General features: G+C 35.1%; 1 protein-coding gene across 5 annotated transcripts; it reads left to right on the top strand.

Moving 5' to 3' along the window:
- Window positions 1-166: 166 nt before the first annotated feature.
- Window positions 167-23,906, top strand: LOC127984013 (mitotic checkpoint serine/threonine-protein kinase BUB1 beta). Of its 5 annotated transcripts, none has more exons than XM_052586462.1 (17): window positions 167-297; window positions 493-548; window positions 1,824-1,987; window positions 2,966-3,069; window positions 3,199-3,329; window positions 3,427-3,458; window positions 4,364-4,439; window positions 5,371-5,458; window positions 5,542-5,783; window positions 6,244-6,302; window positions 7,260-7,400; window positions 8,912-9,000; window positions 10,156-10,314; window positions 10,389-10,525; window positions 10,607-10,742; window positions 11,646-11,761; window positions 23,759-23,906. In XM_052586462.1, exons 2-17 carry the CDS (start codon window positions 508-510, stop codon window positions 23,871-23,873), a joined length of 1,830 nt encoding a protein of 609 aa, XP_052442422.1. In that variant the 5' UTR covers window positions 167-297; window positions 493-507; the 3' UTR covers window positions 23,874-23,906. The 5 variants fall into 5 exon arrangements, with proteins under 5 accessions (XP_052442422.1, XP_052442423.1, XP_052442421.1 ...); XM_052586463.1 differs by having other exon boundaries at window positions 5,539-5,783; window positions 7,263-7,400; XM_052586461.1 differs by having other exon boundaries at window positions 5,539-5,783.
- Window positions 23,907-24,439: the final 533 nt, after the last annotated feature.

The raw sequence follows: 24,439 nt of genomic DNA, 5'->3' as shown, positions 1-24,439 counted from the left end.
GTTGCCTTTATGTGTTTACATTTTTATAAAACACGGTCATTGTTTATAAATAATATATGAAATGAAACATCTGGAATATGAGATCCAAGACACAGTTACATACACACAAAGAAAAAAAATCCAAAAAGGTACATAATGAGACGTGCTGAGGAACGTCATTTCATACGTCACAGTCACGTGGTAACATTTGAAATTAAACCTCGAATCGCACTACAACAGTAGCTGTCATTAACAGTATATTGGAAATATTATTCAAGCAAACTGCGACGAAACAGGAATACTGTATGCCTTTCGGAGGTATAGTCATGACTTTTACAACTTATAAGTGTGAAACAGGCGCCACTATAATGTTTTGACACTTTGAACATGATTAGCTAGTACGTTAGCTATTACGTTAGCTGTTAATGGATATTAACATAAGTTACTCGCGTTATTTTCTAATGTTTGGAGTATAAAAACAAACAACCATGTTGTATTCATTCAATATCACAGGTAACATCGCTCAGGATGTCTTTAGAGTTTGAAAAACTGTCCACCCACAATTGGAGGTAAGGAATGAATGCTAAAGCTAATGAATATCCTGATGTTTCCACTGTTGTAACTTAAATGTATTTCCAAGAGTCAACTTACAATAACTCTACATTTGTATAATTCAAACTGATCTAAAACAAACATGAAGTTAAAGAATAAGTGTATCGTAAATCTAACTGTTTTTGTCCATGTATACCAATTTGAGACCCCCTATTTGGACATATTACACAAATATTACAAATAGTAAAGTTATATTGTTCATGAATAATTTTTTTCTATAAATGTCACTACTTGTTTTAGAACATTAAGAGAACATTTAAAAGTAGCGTTCCCATAAAGAGAGAGTTCGCTCAAAAATTAAAATTCTGTCATTAGTTGACGGTAGCCATTGACTTCCATAGTATTTTTTTCCACACTATGGATGTCAATGGCTACTGTCAGCTCTGTGGTTACCAGTATCCTTCAAAATATTATAACCTTTTGTGTCCAACTGAAAAAAAAACAGATTGGAATAACTTTGAGGATGAGTAAATGAGTACACAATTAAAATTTGGGGGGAACTATCACTTTAAAGTTTACATACCCCGGAAAGAAAATATTTTTTTTTTATATAAATTTAAGCATTTTCAACTTTTAAAAAACGTTCAGAAATAAAGTTATCGTAACTAAACTGCGTTTAACGGTCATCAGTATCGTAAATACTGAAGTTTTTCATATTTGTATTTTTTTTTATCTTTTGTTTTTATATATCCATGGGACATATTTTTGTTAGCTGGGATAAAACAAGTACTGACCAAACAGACTCGGCTATTGGCTTGCAATGGCCAAATATCATTCCTGTCACGATAACAACTTTTTGTTGTGCGATATAGTAAGGTTTCACAGAATAAAACAGACCAAATAAAGTGTAATTAATTGTATTAATATAAACCGTATTCTTCCACTAAACAATGTAGCGCCTAAGAAACAGCTGTGATTCCAACAAAGTGGTTGCCGAGCAACACACAGAAGTAAACAAAGGTGGATGTTACTTTGTAGCGTTATTTACAACAGCTTTGAATGCGGCTCAGCCAATCAGAATCAAGGACCGGAACTCTCCATATTTAAATCATTGAAATTAAGTCTCAAAATATTAGATTAGTAGGTGAAAGTGGGATGCAAAAAAAAAGTTTTTATGTAAATATAATCAGAAATTGAGGTCATGTACATATATAGATATATCTGTTTGTGACAGTTTGTGTTGAACTCCCACCTCATGTTTTGTAATCATGACATTTTGGCTTCCACCGAAGCGCTCCAGGCGTCCCGTCCCAGAGGAGCCGGGTTCAGGAGGAGCATGAGTCTCAGCAGGAAGGTCGTGTTCAGATCATGTACTCTAAAGAACAGGTGTATCAGGAAGACGCAGAGTTCAGCTTGGAAGAGCTCCGAGCCCAGCGCTACTACAAGTCTTTGAGCGGTGCGTCCAGATGCTGTTACACATGCTTGAGAAAACACTCACATGTCATGGATTTGGGGCCGTTTGGCTGTGTGCCTCAATTTTTGGTTTTGCCCAAATAGTGCCAAGTGAGTCTTAGTTCAAAGTTATTATAGTAAAACCAAAACCCTTCGTTAGGTGAAAAAAAATATACTTTTCTGATAGAAATGTCTAAACATTCTTAATATATGTTTACATGAGAATAAAAAAAATCAAATCTTGTTTTCTTGAAAAATGTATCAGAATTATGTGAGTTTATTCTTTAAATAAGAATAAATGAACAGCAACAGCAACAAAAATAAAATAAGTTTATTCAAAGGGAAAACTAGATTACTTTTCTGACCCCATTGACAGATATTTTGTCTATTTTAAGTAAAGAAAAGTTATAATATTAACTTCAACTTGCATTTCTCAATTTCATTTAAAATGTAAACTGATGTACTAAAATAAATATAACTAAATAAAAACTACACAACTACATAATTACATATAAAAAAACACAACAAAATGAGTAAAACTAAAGTATCTCTATCTCTCTCTCTCTCTCTCTCTCTCTCTCTCTCTCTCTATATATATATATATATTATATATATAATATTTCAGAATATTAAGAAATATTAAGAAAACTAATAGTATCCAAATGATGCTAAAATAAAAATAAGTCTTAGTTTTAATATGCAGTACCATTTATTTATTTATAATATTTTATTTTTCAAATTTTACACAGTCATTTTTGTCGTGGTTTTTTGCCTTTTTATTAGTTATCTTTTACATTTTTAAATTTTTATTTCAGTTTTAGTACATCAAGCTAAATTAAATGGAAATGAGTGATGTTTTGGTAGCTGAAACCAAATGTAAATTATTAATGTTGTTTTTGTTTTTTATGATTGTAGATTTAGTTAATTATAATAATCCTGGATTAGATCGTGTAGCCATTGTAATGGGTTTTCATGTCAACAGATAAAGCCTCACACCTGAAGAAGCTAAAGCAGGATCTGCAGTGTCAGATTGAGGATAAAAAGAGACTCATTCAGCAGAGAAACATCACCGCAGAGAAACCGCAGGTACTTTACCTGTTATACTCCGTATCTGAAGCTTTGATTCAGAGATTTCTTTGGAGAGACATGAGTGTAAATGTAATGACTGGCATCAGGTTCTGGTCTCAACAGTGTGATTTATATCGGTTTGTGTAGGAGGTTGTTCATGAGGAGGCCGGTTCTCCCTTCCAGAGATCTGCAGGATCCTGTGAATCTGATGCTGCTGTGGTCAAATCAGCTCCGTTCACCGTATGCAGCGAGCAGGAGGAAGACCGAGCGGTTAGCAGGTCAGTTCTTCCTTAGTAAGCACTTTTCTTGGATTAGATACTTTAAAATGTTTTATTTGTCTAGCTACATGTGTTTTTCTCTCCTTGTGTCATTCAGCTCGGTGAGGCGAGAGGACGACATGAATCACAGTAAGCTGATGTTTTTCCCTTCATTTACATCTGTACTATGCATTGATTAGCCATTTATTTGATTAGTGAAAAGAAGAGATGAAGGAGATGTATCCGATATGCCGCCGATATTTTTTCCGATACCGATATATTTTAATACCAAGTTTTTCCTGTGCAGAAATTGTAAACAAATTATTTTTTTATTTGGTTAGTTTTTAACAAAAACTCATTTGTTTGAATTAAACAATAATTAAGTTATTTTATAAAGAGAGTGTATTGAAAGCTTTGAAAATAATCATATATCGACTTTAAATCAGTCACTTTTTTTTGACTGATGCAGTGGTAACCTTAACATTTTATTTAAAGATTTAACATTTTCTAGATGGTCTAAAGAACAATTAATCATAATCTGTTTACAAATATATATATTTTGCACCGTAAATAAATCTGTGTGTATCAAATTTAATTTACAAGTATCATGTTTGTGATTTTTAGTAACGTAAGCTATACCTTCTGACCTTTAAATCAAAACATACTCGTGAGTTTATGACATAAGTTTATGTTTTCCTCTCATTTACATCTGTGCTATTCATTTATTAGCCATTTATTTGATTAGTAAAAAGTAGGGATGAACGATATACAGTATATCCGATATGCCGATACCGATATATTTTCTTTTGTTTGGAGACAACACCAAGTTTTTCCTGTGCAGAAATTCTAAACAATTTTTTTTTGTAATTTTGGTTTGTTTTTAACAAAAACTAATTTGTTAGAATTAAATAAACAATTAAGACATTTTATAAAGAGTGTATTGAAACGCCTTGAAGGTTGAAAACACCTTTTAAAGATTTATCATTTGTTATAATAGTTTTGCGATGGTTTTTCTGGTGATGCATGTGATTGTTTGTGATGTTTGTGTGTTTCAGGAGGAAGCGACGCTAAACTGCAGAAAGCAGCTAAACCTTTCACTGTTTTTGAAGAGAATACACTGACGAATAAAACGTAACTCACTCCATTGCTTTTCTTCTGTTAGTTTTGCTTGTTCTTTCATTTTCCTCCTTTCTGTTGTTCTTTTTTCTATTTTTTTTCTTTCACCCATTCTGTTTTGTTCTTTTCCTTTCTTTTTCTCTTTCTTGCTTTTATGAATTATTTTTCTTTCCTTTTTTCATTCTTTTTCTTTCTTTCTTTGATTCTCTTTATTTCTTTTTTTCCCTTTCCTTTTATTATTTTTTTCATTTTCTTTTCTTTCACTCATTTCATTATCTTTTTTCGTTTGTTCTGTATTTTATTCATTCTTGTGTTATCTTTCTTTCATTCTTTTCATTCTCTTTCATTCATTTGTTTTTTGTTTTTGTTCTGTTTTCTGGCTTCTGTTCATTTTCATTCTTTCAATCTTTCTGTTTTTCTTTCTTTGTTTCTGTTTGTTTGTTTCTTTCTCTCCCTCTTTTTGTTCTTTCTCTTCTGCTTATTCTTTCTTTTTCTTTTTCGTAGTTTTTTCTTTCAATCATTCTTTTTAAATTATTTTAATTCCTTTCATTCTTTTTTCATTTTCTTTTCTTTCACTAGTTTTTTCTTTTGTTTGTTTTTCTATTTTATTTATTCTCGTTCTTTCTTTTTCATTCTTTTTGTTTGTTTTTTTGCTTTCATTTGTTTGTTCATTCATTCTTATTCTGTCCATTTCCTTTCTTTCATTCTTTGTTTCTATTTTTTTCTCTCTCTGTCTCTTTTGTACTTTCTCTTTTGTTCATACTTTCTTTTTTCATTATTTTTTTCTTTCTCTTAATTTTCTTTCCTTTTAGTTTTTTTCTTTTCTTTCTTTCCTTTTGTTCTCTGTTATTCTCTTTCTTTTTCTTTTCTTTCATGTTTGTTCTCTTTCCTTCTTTCCTTCCTCTCTTTCTCTCGGTCATGTTTAATTTCTGGTTTTCACTTGCAGCTCGTCGTCAGCGAACCGTATTTCTCTGAAGCTGCCCAGTTTGAGTCTGAAAGCGCCGAAGTCCAAAGCAGAGTGCATCCCTGACAAAGTGAGATCAGAGCTGGTCCAGTTTTGTGCTGAATGTGTCAGATTGTCTGATCGGGCAGTGATCATGCGTTCGTCTGTCAGCAGGACGCCTCCATCTCTCGCTCAGAGGAAGTCATCATCAAAGGTCACTGGAATAAGACTCTGTGCCGGAGTCCAGACGACACGTGTGAGTTCTCCCGCGCCGCTCAGCTGGCGTCCACTCCGTTCGGAGGAGTCCAGAGACCGGGAGCGTCCGAGTCCAGACTGACGGAGAACCTGAGCCGAACGGATCCAGACTCCACTGAAGAACCGAGTCCTTGTGCGAGCGCTGAGGAGAACAAGCTCAGGTGCTCGGCTTCATGTACTGCCCGCAAACCTTCATACTGTCATGTTATTCCATTTGTTTTATTATTTACACATTTATTTCAGTTAATTAATGAAATTTAGTTGCTGCTTATGTATTTTTCTTTACTTTTAGTTTTTGATATGCTTGCATCCAAAGTGACTCTGAACACACTTTTGTCTGAAAATGTTTTTTTTCTCTGCTTTGTCTCTTTTTGCATCGTTTTTCTATTATGCACTCGACAGAAGGCATTGATTGTTGCATGTCTTTTTCAGCAACTTGTGCATGACATTTATTTCCAAATCATTGCATCTTGCTTTTTTTTTTTTTATATGCAAAAACAAAAATTAAGCCTCACATTTTTTATAAACTCAGAAGTGAATGAAGCTCAGAAGATGCTGTTTTACACATTTCCATCACTTCATGCATGCTCTGTGCTTGTGCTCCTGTGTGTTTTGTCACAGTCCAGTCTTGGAGATCAGTCAGGAGGAGAAGGTGAAGGAGCCTGAGACACCGGAGGAAGGTGAGAGAGAGAGAGAGAGAGAGACACACACACACACACACACACACACACACACAGAGAGAGAGAGAGAGAGAGAGAGAGAGAGCTCAGGCCCCGCGCTGTAGTCTTTGTCCACTCGGTGGCGCTGGTGTCAGACATTTGTTGTGTGTGCTGGTCAGTTTTGAGGATTCATACACGTCTTCACACTAGTGGAAGCACAGCATGCTGAATAGACTTTTAGTTGTTTATTTTATTGCACTTTATCTGTTTGTGTCTGTAGATTTCATTCGCAATACATGTCTTTAACAAAACAAATTCCACTTACACCAAACTTACTGTTTTATTCCTATTTATATATATCTTTTTTTTTTTTCTTTTTTGATTGTCTTATAATTTAATTTAATTAATGCAAATTCATGCATTCATTCTGTGTGTGTGTGTGTGTGTCTCTGTGTGTGTGTGTGTGTGTGTGTCTCTCTCTCTCTCTCTCTGTGTGTGTATGTCTCTCTCTCTCTGTGTGTGTGTGTGTGTGTGTGTGTGTCTCTCTCTCTCTCTCTCTGTGTGTGTGTGTGTGTCTCTCTCTCTCTCTCTCTCTCTCTCTCTGTGTGTGTATGTCTCTCTCTCTCTGTGTGTGTGTGTGTGTGTGTGTGTGTGTCTCTCTCTCTCTCTCTCTGTGTGTGTGTGTGTGTGTCTGTCTCTCTCTCTCTCTGTGTGTGTGTGTCTCTCTCTCTCTCTCTCTCTCTCTGTGTGTGTCTCTCTCTCTCTCTCTCTCTGTGTGTGTGTGTGTGTGTGTGTGTGTCTGTCTCTCTCTCTCTCTGTGTGTGTGTGTCTCTCTCTCTCTCTCTCTCTCTCTGTGTGTGTATGTCTCTCTCTCTCTGTGTGTGTGTGTGTGTGTGTGTGTGTCTCTCTCTCTCTCTCTCTCTCTGTGTGTGTGTGTCTCTCTCTCTCTCTCTCTCTCTCTGTGTGTGTGTGTGTCAGCAGTCACTGTATCGGAGGACGTGTGTGGTCTAAGCGTCAGATCCCGGTTGTTTCATCGGTCAGACGTGACGTGTTTCTCCAGTCTCCAGCGCAGAAGCGGTCGTGTGCCGGACACCAGCGGAGACGATCACCTGTGTCTCGGTACAACCACAAAACTCCTCCATCATCATCATCACAGTCCTGCTTTCACGGGAACTTGTCGTCTAAGTCTCCTTTTTCTGCTGCGGCACAATCCCACGACACACACGAAGAACTAATAATTATAAATACATCATCAGAGTTAGCTTTGTGTATGATCAGACACACACACTTTACTGAAAATCATGCTCAAACGAGTTAACGATGTTTCTGACGAGTGAATTATCAAAATGAAAGAACAAAAGCAGAGACAGAAAATGTATCATTTTCATCATTTTACAAGTTATAAAGTTTCTTGTAGATATATGGGCACTCAGTTTAATACACAGATGTATATTTGGAGCAATACACAACAATACACTCTATGAGTCACAATTATACATTTCTCTTTTCTGCCAAAAATCATGAGTTTTTGGTGTTTTTTTAGAGCGTTGAGAAATAGTTGGGTTACCATAAACCGTTTCTGTATGGAATTGAGCTTAAAAAAGACTTAATTTATGTTCCATTGCAAACAAAAACAATGTGATTAACATGAGGGTTGTTATTCAATAACTAAAACTAAAATAGAAAAAATAAAACTAGACATAAAATACACACAGAAAAATAATATTCTGTCATAATTTGCTCCAGTGTATTTTAGCATCTGTTATATTCTGGTTTTAATTATATTTGAGTCATTATATACTTCAGTATTACACTGTAGTTTTTTATCTATCTATCTATAATAAAGAAAATGTATAGTTTTTCTTTTAGTTTATTTGACATGAATATTAATGTCAAAAATAAGATCATTTTTATTAATTAATTTTTTATATATATATAAAAAAACGAATACATTATATATATAATTTTATAATTTAGTTTTAATATTTTAATGCAATTTATAAAGTGTTTTCTGTTTTTTATGTCTAGTTTTTTTGTTGCTGTTAAAATTAGACTATTACTGAATATAAAGTAAACTATTATATTTCAGCTAATTTTAGTATCGTTTAATTTGAAGCGTTAAAATTAAACTGTAACAATGTAATTAAAAAGAAAAGCTATATAGACTATAAACTATATATGTTTAAAAAGGAGAAAAACAGCAACATTTCTAAAAGTTTTTCTAAGAATTCAATATATTAAAATGTGTTTCTGGAGCAGAAAAGCAGCTTCTTTCTCTTTTCTGCCAAAAATCATTAGGATATTAAGTAAAGATCATGTTCATGAAGATATTTAGTAAATCTCCTACCGTAAATATATCAAAACTTAATGTTTGATTAGTAATATGCATTGCTAAGAACTTCATCTGAACAACTTTAAAGATGATTTTCTCAATATTTAGATGTTTTCGCTCCCTCAGATTCCAGATTTTCAGATAGTTGTATCTCAGACAAATATTGTCCTCCGAACAAACCACACATCACTGAGAGATCATTTATTCAGCTTCAGATGATGCAAACATCTTCTAGCAGCGCAGTGCGAGGGAAGCGCAGCTCTAAAGATGTTTAATGCTGTGTTCTTCACTCTTCCAGACGGAGAGGTGTTGGTTTACTGCGGTAAGATGGAGACGCTGAAGGACTTCACCCTGTACTGCTCAGACTCCTCTGCTGTCTTCCTGAAGGTGTCACTTTAAGGGCCCTAGATAGTGCTCCTCTTTTACAGTCTAATCTAGTCTAACAGTGTGTGTTCATCAGGTGTGCTGCTTGAACTCTAATCCTTCAGTGTTTGGAAGTACATTACTGTAAAATGTAACCCTAATAATAATTTAGTATTATAGATTTACCACTATCATTTTAGTATTATTTATACGCTTTTGTAATATTTATCAATATTTTGAATTTTTAGTGCAACTTTAACTTTTATTGGCGTTGTAGTAATTTTAGTACTTAAGTTAAGCAACATTTATTTTTTATTTTTTTATTATTTATTTTAACATTTATTTTACATTTTCATTTTCAATTACCCCAAAAATGAATGTGTTTGTTTTTGTTTGTTTGTTTCACATAACAATATTGATAATTACAATTTACTTTGTATTTATACGCTATATATTTTCTCATATTCTTTTTTCTTTTTCTTTTTTACATATTTATGATTTACTATAATAAATAAATGCACTCTTATTATACATTTGTTTACTTTAGTTTGATATATTTTATTTTACTTTTGTATTCATGCTTCATTTATATATTTTAATTTTTCATATGTACTGTCATAATGCTCTATTTATTTTAAATTATCTACATAAACTTCCATTTATTTTCCTAAATTTTTTCTGTTCTATAAGTGTTTTACTCTCATTTTTCTAACCCTTTATGTGGATTTTTATTTGTTTTATATGTAATATATATATATATATATATATATATATATATATATATATATATATATATATATATATATATATATATATATATATATATATACACACCTTATTTTCCAGACTATAAGTCACACTTTTTTTCATAGTTTGGCTGGTCCTGCAACTTATAGTCAGGTGCAACTTATTTATCAAAATTAATTTGACATGAACCAAGAGTTCACATGACCGTCTCCAGCCGCCAGAGGGCGCTCTATGCTGCTCAGTTCTCCTGTAGTCTACACTGAACACATAGAGCGCCCTCTAGCGGCTGGAGACGGTAATGTGAACTCTTGGTTCTTGACAATAAATGCAACTTATAGCCTGAAAAATATGGCATATATATATATATATATATATAAATGTGTTTTTTTTCCTGATTTATTAATCTCTGTATGTGTTGTGTATGATGTGCAGGTGGATCGGTCCGGAGTGCCGTGGGATTTCTTCATCAGCTCTCAGCTCCGGTCTCGATGGTGTGGTGATGAAGCGGACGCTGATGTCCAGATCTGCTGTCATGTGTTTGAGGACGGCTGCTTGACTCTCTGGAGGATTCCTCACGGAGACACGCTTCAGGTTCGGCTCGCTCAGACTCTCCTGATCCTCTGCATGTGTGTGTCCTCACAGACTCTTCATCTCTCCTCGTGTAGGATCTCCTGACCGAGCCCAGAGCTGGAGCAGATGTTTCTCTGCTGGTCGTTCTGCTGCTGGAGCTGGTGAAACGGTTTCATTGCTGTCGAGTGGTTCACGGAGGCCTGAAGCCAGACTCGCTCTACTTTTACCTGAGGTAGGTGAATAAAGCACATGCACACACACGCAGGAATGTGCTGCTGGTTTTAACCTGATCTTCCTGTGTTTGTGTCTGCAGTGGCATCACAGCACTAGATTTCTCAAACTCGGTGGATCTGCAGCTCCAGACTGACGTCACAACAGCACGAGATCTTCCTTCGGCTCAGAAATACATCCAGCAGGGTCTCCTGTCGCCTTCTGCGTCGCCCTATCAGGTGCATGCATCCCCCGTTCCTTCCCTCACATAATGATCATTAAATGCAGTGTCTACTTTTAAGGTTTCTAATGTTTTTGGAGAACAAAATGTTTGGATTTGGTTGCAATAATGTCATTTAATGTAACACAACATTTATGTAAAAAGTCTAACAACCTGCATATTCTGATGTGTGCATATTGAAATATATAAAAGAGTAAGAGAGCATGTTAAATTTTATTGTGTTTTAAATGAGGAGAAAAGTCTAGAATTGTGGCAAATAAAAAAAAATCATGAAAAATTACAACTAAATAGTATTGAAGTGAAAGTAATTAATTTTTTTGTCATAGATTTTTGTTGTAAATATGTAAGACTGTATTAACTAATGTTAACAAGCACACATTTTGATTTTAATAATTAGTAAATGTTGAAATGAACATGAACTAAGATAATATAATTATTAACTATGTAATTTTATCTCTAAATATTTTGTTTTTATTACTGTATTTATGTAATTTTATTTGTTTGATTTGTATTTATTACAGTTTTTATATATTTTTATAACAATTAATTTATTCATATTTGTATGAATGTATATGCTTTTTATGTTTGTTTGTGTATTTATTTTATTTTTGACATTTATATGTTTTTTTTTATGCCGTTTAATTTTTTTATCTCATTTTTTGTTTTGTTTTGCTTTTATTTTCTTTCATTTTATTTGTATCTATTTTCATTTAATTTTTTAATGAATTATTTTTATATTTAGTCTCAGTGTTTCATGCTGAATGTTCAGTTTAATTGAAATGCATTGTGAACCCTGCCTCACGGTGGATTTAAAATGCAGTAGTGAGGAATCTTAAGAAAATCATTAAATGCAAGGAAAGTCGTGTGATTGTTGCGCTTCATATCTGTGTTTTTGCGTCAGCTGGATCTGATCGGTGTTGCAGAAGTCGTGCACATGCTGCTGTTCAATCGCCCGATGAACGTGAAGCAGGAAAACTCGGCCTGGAGTTTAGATGAAGGATCTGGATCTGAGCACAGGTACAAACAGCATCTGATATCATTATACAGAAAAACTAATGCAAGAAAACACAGAATTATATCTATTTTTCAAAGGTTTGACAAATAACATTTTCATGAGAATAAACCACTTTTTGTGTGATAATTGTACCTTTTTTATTATTATTTTTTTAAGTATGTGCAGACCTTTTATAATATTTGTTGCTGTCTTTAGCTTATGCAAATTGTCACATTTTTGGAAATTTAATAATGTGGATTTTAGCACAAATGCATTTGATTTCTCTTGAAACTACTTTAAAAAAAATATGTATTTTTTTTATTAAATGGGTGTATTTCTATTTATTTCTTTTGTAATAGTTTTAAAATAAAAAAAACAGTAATAGATATTATAAATATATCTTTTGCATCTCAAAATATCAGGTGATTTTGGGGGTGAGATGTGTCATTGTTGTGAGTTTATCATGTATGCAGGTGAAGTATTTGATCTAGTGATGGTCTTGTTTTTCCAGCGTTCCCGTCGAGTCTTTATGGAAAGACTTCTTCCACATGATTTTAAATCCAGGACTAAAGTCTTCAGAGCTGGTTTTGTCTGAGCTCATCAGTATTGTGAGGAACAGCTTATGAAGATATTGTCATGTGTAAAATAATAACAGCAGCAGTGCATATGAATGGTTGGATATAAAATTAATGTTTTACATTGCTTTTTATACACATTTAATAAACAATTTTCGCAACATAATCTTGAGTGTTTTCTTAATTAATAATAGAAATGAAGAAAAAGTCAATTTAATCTCATTAAAGTTACAGTCATCTAATAGATGATAGTTATTAATGACTAATGAGAGGATGTTGCGTGTAATAAAGTGTGACACTATACAATAACAACAGTTTTTGATTTAAAAAAGCTGCTTAATGCATAATTAAAATAGTAAACATAATTTAAAATACATTTCCTTCTATTAAGAAAATAGTCAAATATTATTTACAAAATAACTTAAACTTAATTCAAATAAACATAATAAAACCTTCCACTAGATGGTGTCATGAAATCTAAGTTGCCGTTATTCCACTTATTTTTATTTAATTATTATAAATTATTTGACCTCTTTGAATCCCCATTATTTATTTAATATTGCTCTGGAAACCTGAAAATCGAAATACTAATCATCCTAATTCAACACATTCAGCTATTTGACAATTAATTGCAAGAATCACCCTTAAAGCAGTAATTATTAGTAATTATTTATTATTTATTATTAAATTAATTCACACTCTCTTTTCATGATTGCACTTCACAACAACATCTTGTTAATTAACATGAATTAAATCTAAAAATAGCAGTGAGGATCATGTGCTATAAAATACAACAGTAACAATAAAACCCACAGAAGAGGTGGGAGTTCAAAGGAGGAATCTTTATATTACCAAACTGCAGGGAGAGGAAGAGTAGATATAAGTCATGATCTGCAAGATTAATCACAATCTGATGTGATCCCACCACCTCAGAGAAAACCAGTGGAGAACTAAGCCAATAGTAGCGCTGGCGTGTTATTTGGTGTCAGTTTGGGAGTTCGGAGCGGGATCGCGAATCATTTGAGTCAGTTCGGGGATCGCGAATCATTTGAGTCAGTTCGGGGATCGCGAATCATTTGAGTCAGGCCGGGTTCACACCGCAAGTTTCAGCAGAGCAGAAGCAGCGCGTTAGCAGCAGATAGGCAGAGCAGAAGCAGCGCGCGCCTATTTTGCTTTCACACCGGCAGCGGAGGCAGCGCGCAACTGAACAGCAGATTTTGGTCAGAGTGCTCTATAATGGGTACGTTCGCATTGCTTTATTTCCCCATTTAAAATACATTTAAATAAAAAGACTTGGCAAGAAGCTTTTTTAATTAATAATTTCATTGTTACTTTTGTTGGATCTTTGTTTTGCTGTCTTTGTTTTCCGTGCAGTATACGTGTTGTTGATAGAAGAAAGGCCATTGCGCTATATTTGTTATTAAGGAGACTAAAAAGACGCAGACTTTGGGTTCATCCCATTAACCGACGTAGGAGAGAACATGGTGCATATTACCATCTTGTCACTGGGTTTGTTTGCAATCAAATTTACCAAAAAACACCCTGAAAACCAATTTAATAAACGGTTTTAAATTATGTGTATTGTAAATGGTTCACAGCCTTGACTTCCTGCTCATCTTGAAATCAGCATTTACTTGTTTATTATAAATGCATGTATCACCTGCTTTTGTTATTTGTGTGCTTATGTGTAATTTAGAAATTGTAAATGAATGGTTCCAATTGAATCAATTTTGAATCAAATATTGAGTTGTTTCCTCGTGTGCCAGCGAAAGCGTCAAAAACACTATAAAATGTATTACCATCTGCAATAAGAGCCGCTGCAACTTCATCCCATGCTTTTTCCTTCTCCTGCAAGTCTTTATAAAGTACATTGTGTGGATCATAAAGAACTTGATATTTCTCAACTTCCACGATGAGACGAGTGTCGTCCATTATTGTCTTTCCAGGTGCACTCTGAAGACCACTGCCTGTGACACCACGTGCTGTTGTTTATGATTGTTAGCACGACATCCGTTCTTCTGCCAATACATAGGCCTAGTTAAAAGAATAGGACAACTACTAATAATAAATAAATCTCCAAGGCTAAACTAGCAATATAAATTATTTAAAGTTGTTTTTGTATTTCGGCAAAATGTCTATTTTTGGATAGAACTGTAAGTACTTTAACAGATTTTGTAAAAAAAAGAAAACTAAAAAAACAATATATGAAAAAAAATATAATAAAAAATTGAAAAATATGTGGTTTAAAATATCATAATTTTTTAATGTAATTTGCTAAGAACACAGTAGATATCATTAATGCAAATTTTGGGCAACATTCGTTTAAGTACATGTGTATTTTGGCCATGATCATGATCATTTTGGCCATGGTCACTTTATCTTCTATACATATTTTTTTTATAATAATTTCCTTTTCGTAACATACTCTAGTTCTTGTTAAAACACCCTAGATGTGCTTTATTTGTGCAGTTAGAGCACTTTTTGTGTGAAATCATATTTATTTTGTCTATCAAAGGTGTACTTTCACTTTAACTGAGCGTCAGCAGAGCAGCAAAAATAGACCCAGCGCCGAAACGATCGCGGCACTGCTGCTTCTGCTCTGCTTCTGCTACGCTCTGCCGCGCAGCCTCTGCGTGCGGTGTGAACGCTCTCATCTGTTAACATAGGCGCCGAAAAAAATACGCGCTGCTTCTGCTCTGCTGCAGCTTGCGGTGTGAACCCGGCCTCAGTTCGGGGATCGCGAATCATTTGAGTCAGTATGGGAGTTCGTAGCGGGTTCGCGAATCATTTGAGTCAGTTCGGGGATCGCGAATCATTTGAGTCAGTTCGGGGATCGCGAATCATTTGAGTCAGTTCGGGGATCGCGAATCATTTGAGTCAGTTCGGGGATCGCGAATCATTTGAATCCGTTCCAGAGTTCGTAGCGGGATCGCGAATCATTTGAGTCAGAATGGGAGTTCGGAGCATAGACATATATAGGTAGACGCCCCATCGAACGCTACTGCCTATTGGCACGAACGAGCCGTGGAGCCGCCATCTTGGACCGGTCGCCAGCTCCACTCAGTGTAACTTGTTTGCCAGGTGCAATGAGCTGTCAGCGCATTAAATTAATCATATCTCACTGAATTCCTAACTGATTTTGACGCGGGGTTTTTTTCTGCAAAGGTCATTCATGCAGCTATGATACAGGACACATGGTTCAGCGTATTTTAATATTCATAATAGGCATACAGTTACATATTATATTCTGATATAATATATAAGTGACCAGACGCCCAAAATCTAAATATGTGAGGTAGGATATTTATAAATCACACACTATAAATATGATAAAGAAGCAGAAACAGATAGTTGCAGTAAAATAAGATATTTTAATAAGTTGAAGAAACAACTTATTATTATAATTTGTGACATATACACTCTCTGGTTCTCTCTCTCTGTCTCTCACACACACACACACACACTTCTCCATCCCTCCCTCTCTCTCTCTCTCTCTCTCCATCACACACACACACACACTCTCTCTCTTTTCTCTATCTCTCATACACTCAAACACACTAAAATCCCTGAAAGAGGACTGTTTTGCAGAGCTTCTTTCTCGTGCTCCCTTTCTGTAGTTCAAGAGAGGAGAGTTTGTCAACATGGTGGAGCCTAATCTTTAGAAACACAGACACAAACAATGACAACATATCAGACTGATGGTTGTCAATGCCAAACTGGGTCTCCTCAATGTGCTCCCCAGGAAGGAAAACATCCTCTGTCCCAATCTCCTCCCGCACAATGTGTGTGACTGTTGACACCTGAGGAGCTTGTATTGCTGAAGCTTGGCAGATCACCTTCTCTGCAGCTCTCAGCACATTATAATAATAATAAAAATAATACATATTTATATGGCACTTTACACAGTACGTTACTCAAATACACTTTACAGAACAGAGAAAATATGAACAAAGCAACCTTAATATACATTACTTCCTGAAATCTGTCGAACAATGTATTAACTTCAGATTGGATTGTGTTGGTAATAGGCACTAAACGTTACCTTACGCTAAAAGTAAGTTTTCGTGCATTTAACAAGTGCTTTTTCGAACTTCTTTCTGATCTGAATAGTAAGTTATGTGAGAAACACTTGAGTTGAGATACATAGTCTAACTAATGTTAGCTAGCTACGATTTCAGTACAGTACTATAAAAGATCCTTGCTCCTTCTCAATTCTCTGGATTTAAGGACAAACTACAACCAATAGTACAATAGTAATGTTAAATCTTACTTGTGAAAAGTAATCCCGGAGCGGGTTCGCGAATCATTTGAATCCGTTCGAGAGTTCGTAGCGGGTTCGCGAATCATTTGAGTCATTTCGGGGATCGCGAATCATTTGAGTCAGTTCGAGAGTTCGGAGCTTGATAGCGAATCATTTGAATCAGTTTGGGGTTCGCGAATCATAGCTGTATATGGATAGGCATTTTAAACTAATTTTGTAGCTAGTTCTAATTATGTTTTCAGCACGTGTATTTAGGTGTGATATGTGAACTCCTATTTTTTGTTTTAATGATGTGCCTTTTAACAGTATCAAGTATATTCAAAAACTAAACAAATCGTGCCTAAAAAGTGCCCGCATCTAGGCTAATGTAAAGTTACATGATGAAGTCATACTAGTGCGTGTGGCGAGTGTGCAGTTTGAGTGCGTTCTTTCACTGCATTATTCAGTGTATTCAAATGCATTTATGAATGCACGTGAATGATCACAAGATTCAAGATATTGGGGTTAGAAAATGTATATATTTATATCATTTTATGTAGTTAATCAATATCACACGAAGAGTGCCATTTCAGTTTTTCTCCAAAAATCAGCATGATTTTGCATCAGCAGCAGTGCATATGAATGGTTGGATATAAAATTAATGTTTACATTGATTTTTGTACACATTTAATAAACAATTCTTGCAATGTAATCTTGAGTGTTTTTTAAAATAATAATAGAAATGAAGAAAATCTCAATTTAATCTCATTAAAGTTACAGTCATCTAATAGATGATAGTGGTTCATGTGGTTCATGTAGGTTGTCTACAAACCGGAAGGTTGGTGGTTCGATCCCCGGTTCCACCTGACCAAGTGTCGAGGTATCCTTGAGCAAGACACCTAACCCCAGCTGCTCCCGACGAGCTGGATGGAGCCTTGTATGGCAGACACCGCAGTCGGTGTGTGAATGTGTGTGTGAATGTGAGGCAAGTTGTAAAGCGCTTTGCATGGCCATGTGGTCTGTTGAAAGCAATATATAAATGCAGTCCATTTACCATTAATGACTAATGAGAGGATGTTGCATGTAATAAAGTGTGACACTATACAATAACAACAGTTTTTGATTAAAAAAAAGCTGCTTAATGCATAATTAAAATAGTAAACATAATTTAAAATACATTTCCTTCTATTAATAAAATAGTCAAATATTATTTACAAATAACTTAAACTTAATTCAAATAAACATAATAAAACCTTCCACTAGATGGTGTCATGAAATCTAAGTTGTTGTTTTTCCTCTTATTTTTATTTAATTATTATAAATTATTTGACCTCTTTGAATCCCCATTATTTATTTAATTTTGCTCTGGAAACCTGAAAATCTAAATACTAATCATCCTAATTCAACACATTCAGCTATTTGACAATTAATTGCATGAATCACCCTTAAAGCAGTAATTATTAGTAATTATTTATTATTTATTATTAAATTAATTCACACTCTCTTTTCATGATTGCACTTCACAACAACAGCTTGTTAATTTACATGAATTAAGTCTAAAAATAGCAGTGAGGATCATGTGCTATAAAATACAACAGTAACAATAAAACCCACAGAAGAGGTGGGAGTTCAAAGGAGGAATCTTTATATTACCAAACTGCAGGGAGAGGAAGAGTAGATATAAGTCATGATCTGCAAGATTAATCACAATCTGATGTGATCCCACCACCTCAGAGAAAACCAGTGGAGAACTAAGCCAATAGTAGCGCTGGCGTGTTATTTGGTGTCAGTTTGGGAGTTCGGAGCGTGATCGCGAATCATTTGAGTCAGTTTCGGGATCGCGAATCATATGAGTCAGTTTCGGGATCGCCAATCATTTGAGTCAGTATATGAGAGTTCGGAGCGTGATCGCGAATAATTTGAATCCGTTCGAGAGTTAGTAGGGGGTCCACGGATCATTTGAATCAGTTTGGGGTTCGCGAATCATTTGAGTCAGTTCGGGAGTTCGGAGCGGGTTCGCGAATCATTTGAGTCGGTTTCGGGATCGCGAATCATATGAGCAGTAGCGGTTTTAGGCACGGGCGAACCGGGCAGCCGCCCGGGGCGTCATTTTTTCGTGACACATTGGGGGCGGCAGCACGAGCAGATAAACAAAAAATCCTCTGTGTCGCGAAGCGGTTTTTCGTCATTTATATAATTTCACTGTGTGTGGAATTGGCAAATTGGCGCTCCCTGCAGCTGCCGGCGCCCCTGCTTGCTGAAAATGTACACTGAAAATGCAAACAGAAGTTTTTTGTTGTGAGAGAAGTGTAAGGGAGTGGGGCGAGAGGCGCGTGCGACATTTCACCTCTGGGTCTCTCTCAAATGGAACGGACAGGGCGGGGGTGGACGGGGACGGGGGATCCACACTAGTAATATAATTAATAATAGGCTAAAGTCAGTCACACACCTCGACTTTCTTCCAAATAACGCACATTTCATTCATAATGTTATAATACAGGCCTATAGTTCCTGCAAATTAAACTAGGTAATACAAGACGATTATGCGGTCATCAAGGTGAATTGGTTTAGTCTTGACTTCTGGTCCTGAGTGACAGTTGGGGGGATGGGAAATCTGCTGATTGTCGAGTGCAATAAAACTGTTAAAAGTTCAGTTATCATTTCCATCAGTTGGTTTAACATTAGGCCCTGTAAATAACCAACGGCATTTTATTTGCTACACAGTATGCTAAGTATTGTTTCCTAAGTATAGTTTTACAAGTCATAACTAAAAGTGTGTCATGCGTATAATTTGGGGCAGTAACCTAATGGCACCTCCATGAAAGTTAGATTGATATACAAATATTGGTTGAAAAATATCCTGAAACCCAAAAAGATTTTGTTTTTGCCTATACATATAATTTAAAGTCATTTTATTTTTTAAACAACTGAGTCCCAGTGACCATAGCATAACGTGAATAAAATATAATTTTTCAATGTATTTGTTTTACTATTTGTTTCTATGCTCTAAAAAATGTGATGACATGGGGGGAAAAATGAAATAAATAAATGTTGTTTTTTTTCGGGTCTAGGAGGATATAGCGTGTAATGACAGACATTTAGTGTGTAAGAGCATGTTTATGTAACCCTTCTATTATGTTTTGAGTCAATTTGACCCTAGGCTGTTTTAGCTTTATAAAACATTATCCTATGGTCTTTTGATTTCAAATGCAGTTAAATTGCAATTTCAGGGGCACTTCTAAAATATTTTGGAGCATCCTCTGCCACTGGTCAGGATGAGCCAACCACCTCCTCCGCTACACATGTCTCCACAAATATCTGATATTGAGGATATTGATGAAGACCTCTTTGCCTCTACTTCTACCCAGCATGAGCTTTCAGGTGTGCATATCGTGTGTGTGTGTGTATGTATGTGGGCTACAAGACAACTGCAATTTAATGTAATTTTAATATTTCTGATAATTTATGAGTAGGACTGTGTTTTTTCACTGCTATGTGTTTTGAGTAATATGCCAATATGCTGTCTGATAGAAATGCCTGGAGCTGAACCCCCACTGAGCCCCACTGGCTCACATCTGACTGACAGGATTCGGACTGAGCTCGATTCACAGAGGACCAAGTAAAGTGCCACCTGGCTTTGTTTTCCGTAGGAATGAGAGTAATGGGATAAATTGCCACCACTAATATTTTAATAAGACATTAGTAAGTGGTGAAAAGATGGCAAGAAGTTGGCTGATTTCTTCAATTAGGAACAACAGCCTTTTTTTGCTTCTGCTGCAAATTGTTTTCCAAGAGGAACATCAATTTAACAAGTGAAGGAATAGCAAATTGGAAACATGCATGCAATGATCTCACATCATATGTTATAATAAAATATTGCTGTTTGTGCAGAACTTTGTTTGCTATTGTTTTTTGTGTGTGTATGTGTGTGTGTGTGTGTGTGTGGGGGGGGGGGGCGCTCGAAAGGGGTCTCGCCCATGGTGTATTTCAATGTAGAACCGCCACTGCATATGAGTCAGTTCGGAAGTTCGGACCGGGATCGCGAATCATTTGAATACGTTCGTCAGTTTGGGGATCGCGAATCATTTGAGTCAGTATATGAGAGTTCGGAGCATGATCGCGAATTATTTGAATCCGTTCGAGAGTTTGTAGCGGGTTCGAGAATCATTTGAGTCAGTTCGGGGATTGCGAATCATTTGAGTCAGTATGGGAGTTCGGAGCGGGATCGCGAATCATTTGAATCAGTTTGGGGTTCGTGAATCATAGCTGTATATGGATAGGCATTTTAAACTAATTTAGTAGCTAGTTTTAATTATGTTTTCCACGCGTGTTTAGGTGTGATATGTGAACTCGTATTTTTTGTTTTAATGATGTGCCTTTTAACAGTATCAAGTATATTCAAAAACTAAACAAATCGTGCCTAAAAAGTGCCTGCATGTAGGCTAATGTAAAGTTACATGATGAAGTCATGCTAGTGCGTGTGGCGCGTGCGCAGTTTGAGTGCGTTCTTTCACTGCATTATTCTGTGTATTCAAATGTATTTATGAATGCACGTGAATCATCACAAAATTCAAGATATGGGGGTTAGAAAATGTATATATTTATATCATTTTATGTAGTTAATCAATATCACACGAAGAGTGCCATTTCAGTTTTTCTCCAAAAATCAGCATGATTAAAATGTGATATTAAGATACTACAAACAATAATTTAATTACAATTACAAAATGTTGCAGAATAATGTAATATATGAATGAATAACAGCCTAAAGAACCTTTGTGCCAAAACGGTTCTTTCTTGTCATTATAGAACCTTTTTAGCATAAAAGCTTCTTTGGAGTTGAGTAAAGAACCCTTTTATTAGTAACGCGATTAACTTTGACAGTAACTAATACTGTAACGCATTACTTTTTAAATAAATTAACTCCGTTACCGTTACCATATGGTGCATTGTCCGTTACTTTTTTTTAAATTAATTAATTTTGACTGAAGTGCAGCCTAACCTGTTTGCAGCAGCGACGCATTGTAGGATTGGTGGATGCCGACCACTGTAAACACGAAGACGCACTGTGGGCGTGTCTCCGTTTATTCAAGTGTGTGCGGCAGTCATGGCGAGTCAAGGCGAGAGCAACATGAGTTTCTCAAAGTGGAAATATGCTCATTATTTCACTTTAGTTGAGCATAAAGACAAAAACCTTTTAGTCAAATGTAAGCTGTGTCTTTCTGGTTCGAAAGTCCTATCCTAGCCCAAGAATTTCCAATCCGTGCGCTCAGATTTTGTAATCCGTACCCTCGGTTTTTGAATCTGTACCCACGAATTCATAATCTGCGCGCACACTTACGCAATCCGTTCCCATGGATTTGTAAACTGTAGCCTACTCACGGATTCATGCAGCAAGCTCCTACGTGTTAACATACAGTTTTAATGAATATTATTATGAGTGAGCATAAGTGTCTTAAGTGATTCTCTGTATGATTTTCTCATACAGGTGAAACATTGATGAAAACATGCACCTGTCTCTACTGTGGAGTCGCCGGCTTTCAGTCAGCTCCTTAGCATGAGAACATAGATTTCATTTTTTAACTGCATTTATATAATACATACATATGTATGTTTCTCGAAATTGATTCTGAATAATTCAGATTGTTTTCATTTATTTCAAAATGTTTTGTGTTATGTTGTCCATTGTTGATAGTTTTCATACTTAAGCTGCGAAAGGAACATTTTTAAGAGCTCAACACAACGTCTTTTATGATGCAGAAGCCACTTTAGTTTTTGATTCTGAATGTATTATTCAGGTGTTTTGTAATTTATTTCAGAAATCCTTGTGATATACAATATTCAGTTTGTGCTTGACTTGTCTGACTTCATCAAAATAGTGTTTAAAAATGACTTTCTGTTTTACTTTGTGTTTGTATAGACCATAACGCATAAAAATGCAGTAATGGGAACATTAAAGAAAGTTCTTTAAAAAAGTGACTAAAAGTTACTTTTAACAGTAGTGCATTACTTTTTGGTGTAAGTAATCAACAAAGTAATTGAGTTACTTTTTGAATTAAGTTTGGGATTTCCGAGCGGGTTCGCGAATCATTTGAATCAGTATGGGAGTTCGGAGCCTGATCGCGAATCATTTGAATCCGTTCGAGAGTTCGTAGCGGGTCCGCGGATCATTTGAGTCAGAATGGGATTTCGGAGCGGGATCGCGAATCATTTGAGTCAGTTCGGGGATCGCGAATCATTTGAGTCAGAATGGGAGTTCGGAGCGTGATCGCGAATCATTTGAATCCGTTCGGGGATCGCGAATCATTTGAGTCAGAATGGGAGTTCGGAGCGGGATCGCGAATCATTTGAGTCAGTTCGGGGATCGCGAATCATTTGAGTCAGTATGGGAGTTCGGAGCCTGATCGCGAATCATTTGAATCCGTTCGAGAGTTCGTAGCGGGTCCGCGGATCATTTGTTTGGGGTTCGCGAATCATTTGAGTCAGTTCGGGAGTTCGGAGCGGGATAGCGAATCATTTGAATCAGTTTTCGCGAATCATAGCTGTATATGGATAGGCATTGTAAACTAAATTAGATGCTAGTTCTAATTATGTTTTCCACGTGTATTTAGGTGTGATATGTGAACTCGTATTTTTTGTTTTAATGATGTGCCTTTTAACAGTATCAAGTATATTCAAAAACTAAACAAATCGTGCCTAAAAAGTGCCCGCATCTAGGCTAATGTAAAGTTACATGATGAAGTCATACTAGTGCGTGTGGCGCGTGTGCAGTTTGAGTGCGTTCTTTCACTGCATTATTCGGTGTATTCAAATGCATTTATGAATGCACGTGAATGATCACAAGATTCAAGATATTGGGGTTAGAAAATGTATATATTTATATCATTTTATGTAGTTAATCAGTATCACACGAAGAGTGCCATTTCAGTTTTTCTCCAAAAATCAGCATGATTAAAATGTGATATTAAGATACTACAAACAATAATTTAATTACAAATACAAAATGTTGCAGAATAATGTGATCTATGAATGAATATATTATATTATGAATAGTTTTAAAATAAAAACAACAGTAATATATATTATAAATATATCTTTTGCATCTCAAAATATCAGGTGATTTTGGGGGTGAGATGTGTCATTGTTGTGAGTTTATCATGTATGCAGGTGAAGTGTTTGATCTAGTGATGGTCTTGTTTTTCCAGCGTTCCCGTCGAGTCTTTATGGAAAGACTTCTTCCACATGATTTTGAATCCAGGACTAAAGTCTTCAGAGCTGGTTTTGTCTGAGCTCATCAGTATTGTGAGGAACAGCTTATGAAGATATTTTCATGTGTAAAATAATAACAGCAGCAGTGCATATTAATGGTTGGATATAAAATTAATGTTTTACATTGCTTTTTATACACATTTAATAAACAATTTTTGCAACATAATCTTGAGTGTTTTCTTAATTAATAATAGAAATGAAGAAAATCTCAATTTAATCTCATTAAAGTTACAGTCATCTAATAGATGATAGTTATTAATGACTAATGAGAGGATGTTGCATGTAATAAAGTGTGACACTATACAATAACAACAGTTTTTGATTAAAAAAAGCTGCTTAATGCATAATTAAAATAGTAAACATCATTTAAAATATATTTCCTTCTATTAAGAAAATAGTCAAATATTATTTACAAAATAACTTAAACTTAATTCAAATAAACATAATAAAACCTTCCACTAGATGGAGTCATGAAACCTAAGTTGTTATTCTGTTTTAACCTTTTTCCTACATTGTTTATATTAAAATATGTTATGTAGGCAATAACTCAGTTTAATATTTGACTAATTTACTGAGGTGGCATCGTTGTTAACTTACAAAAATGATGATAATTTGGT

This window comes from Carassius gibelio, chromosome B20 (assembly GCF_023724105.1).
Source record: "Carassius gibelio isolate Cgi1373 ecotype wild population from Czech Republic chromosome B20, carGib1.2-hapl.c, whole genome shotgun sequence".
Taxonomy (NCBI): domain Eukaryota; kingdom Metazoa; phylum Chordata; class Actinopteri; order Cypriniformes; family Cyprinidae; genus Carassius; species Carassius gibelio.
Note: the sequence above shows the minus strand (reverse complement) of the source record. Positions and strands in the feature narration are given on the sequence as shown.

Bases quoted from the DNA above. Each gene is read 5' to 3' on its own strand.
- LOC127984013 (XM_052586461.1), top strand. From the start codon at position 508: ATGTCTTTAGAGTTTGAAAAACTGTCCACCCACAATTGGAG. The intron at 9,001-10,155 runs GTGTCACTTTAA...TATGATGTGCAG, and splicing joins CCTCTGCTGTCTTCCTGAAG to GTGGATCGGTCCGGAGTGCC. The intron at 10,743-11,645 runs GTGCATGCATCC...TTTTTGCGTCAG, and splicing joins CTTCTGCGTCGCCCTATCAG to CTGGATCTGATCGGTGTTGC.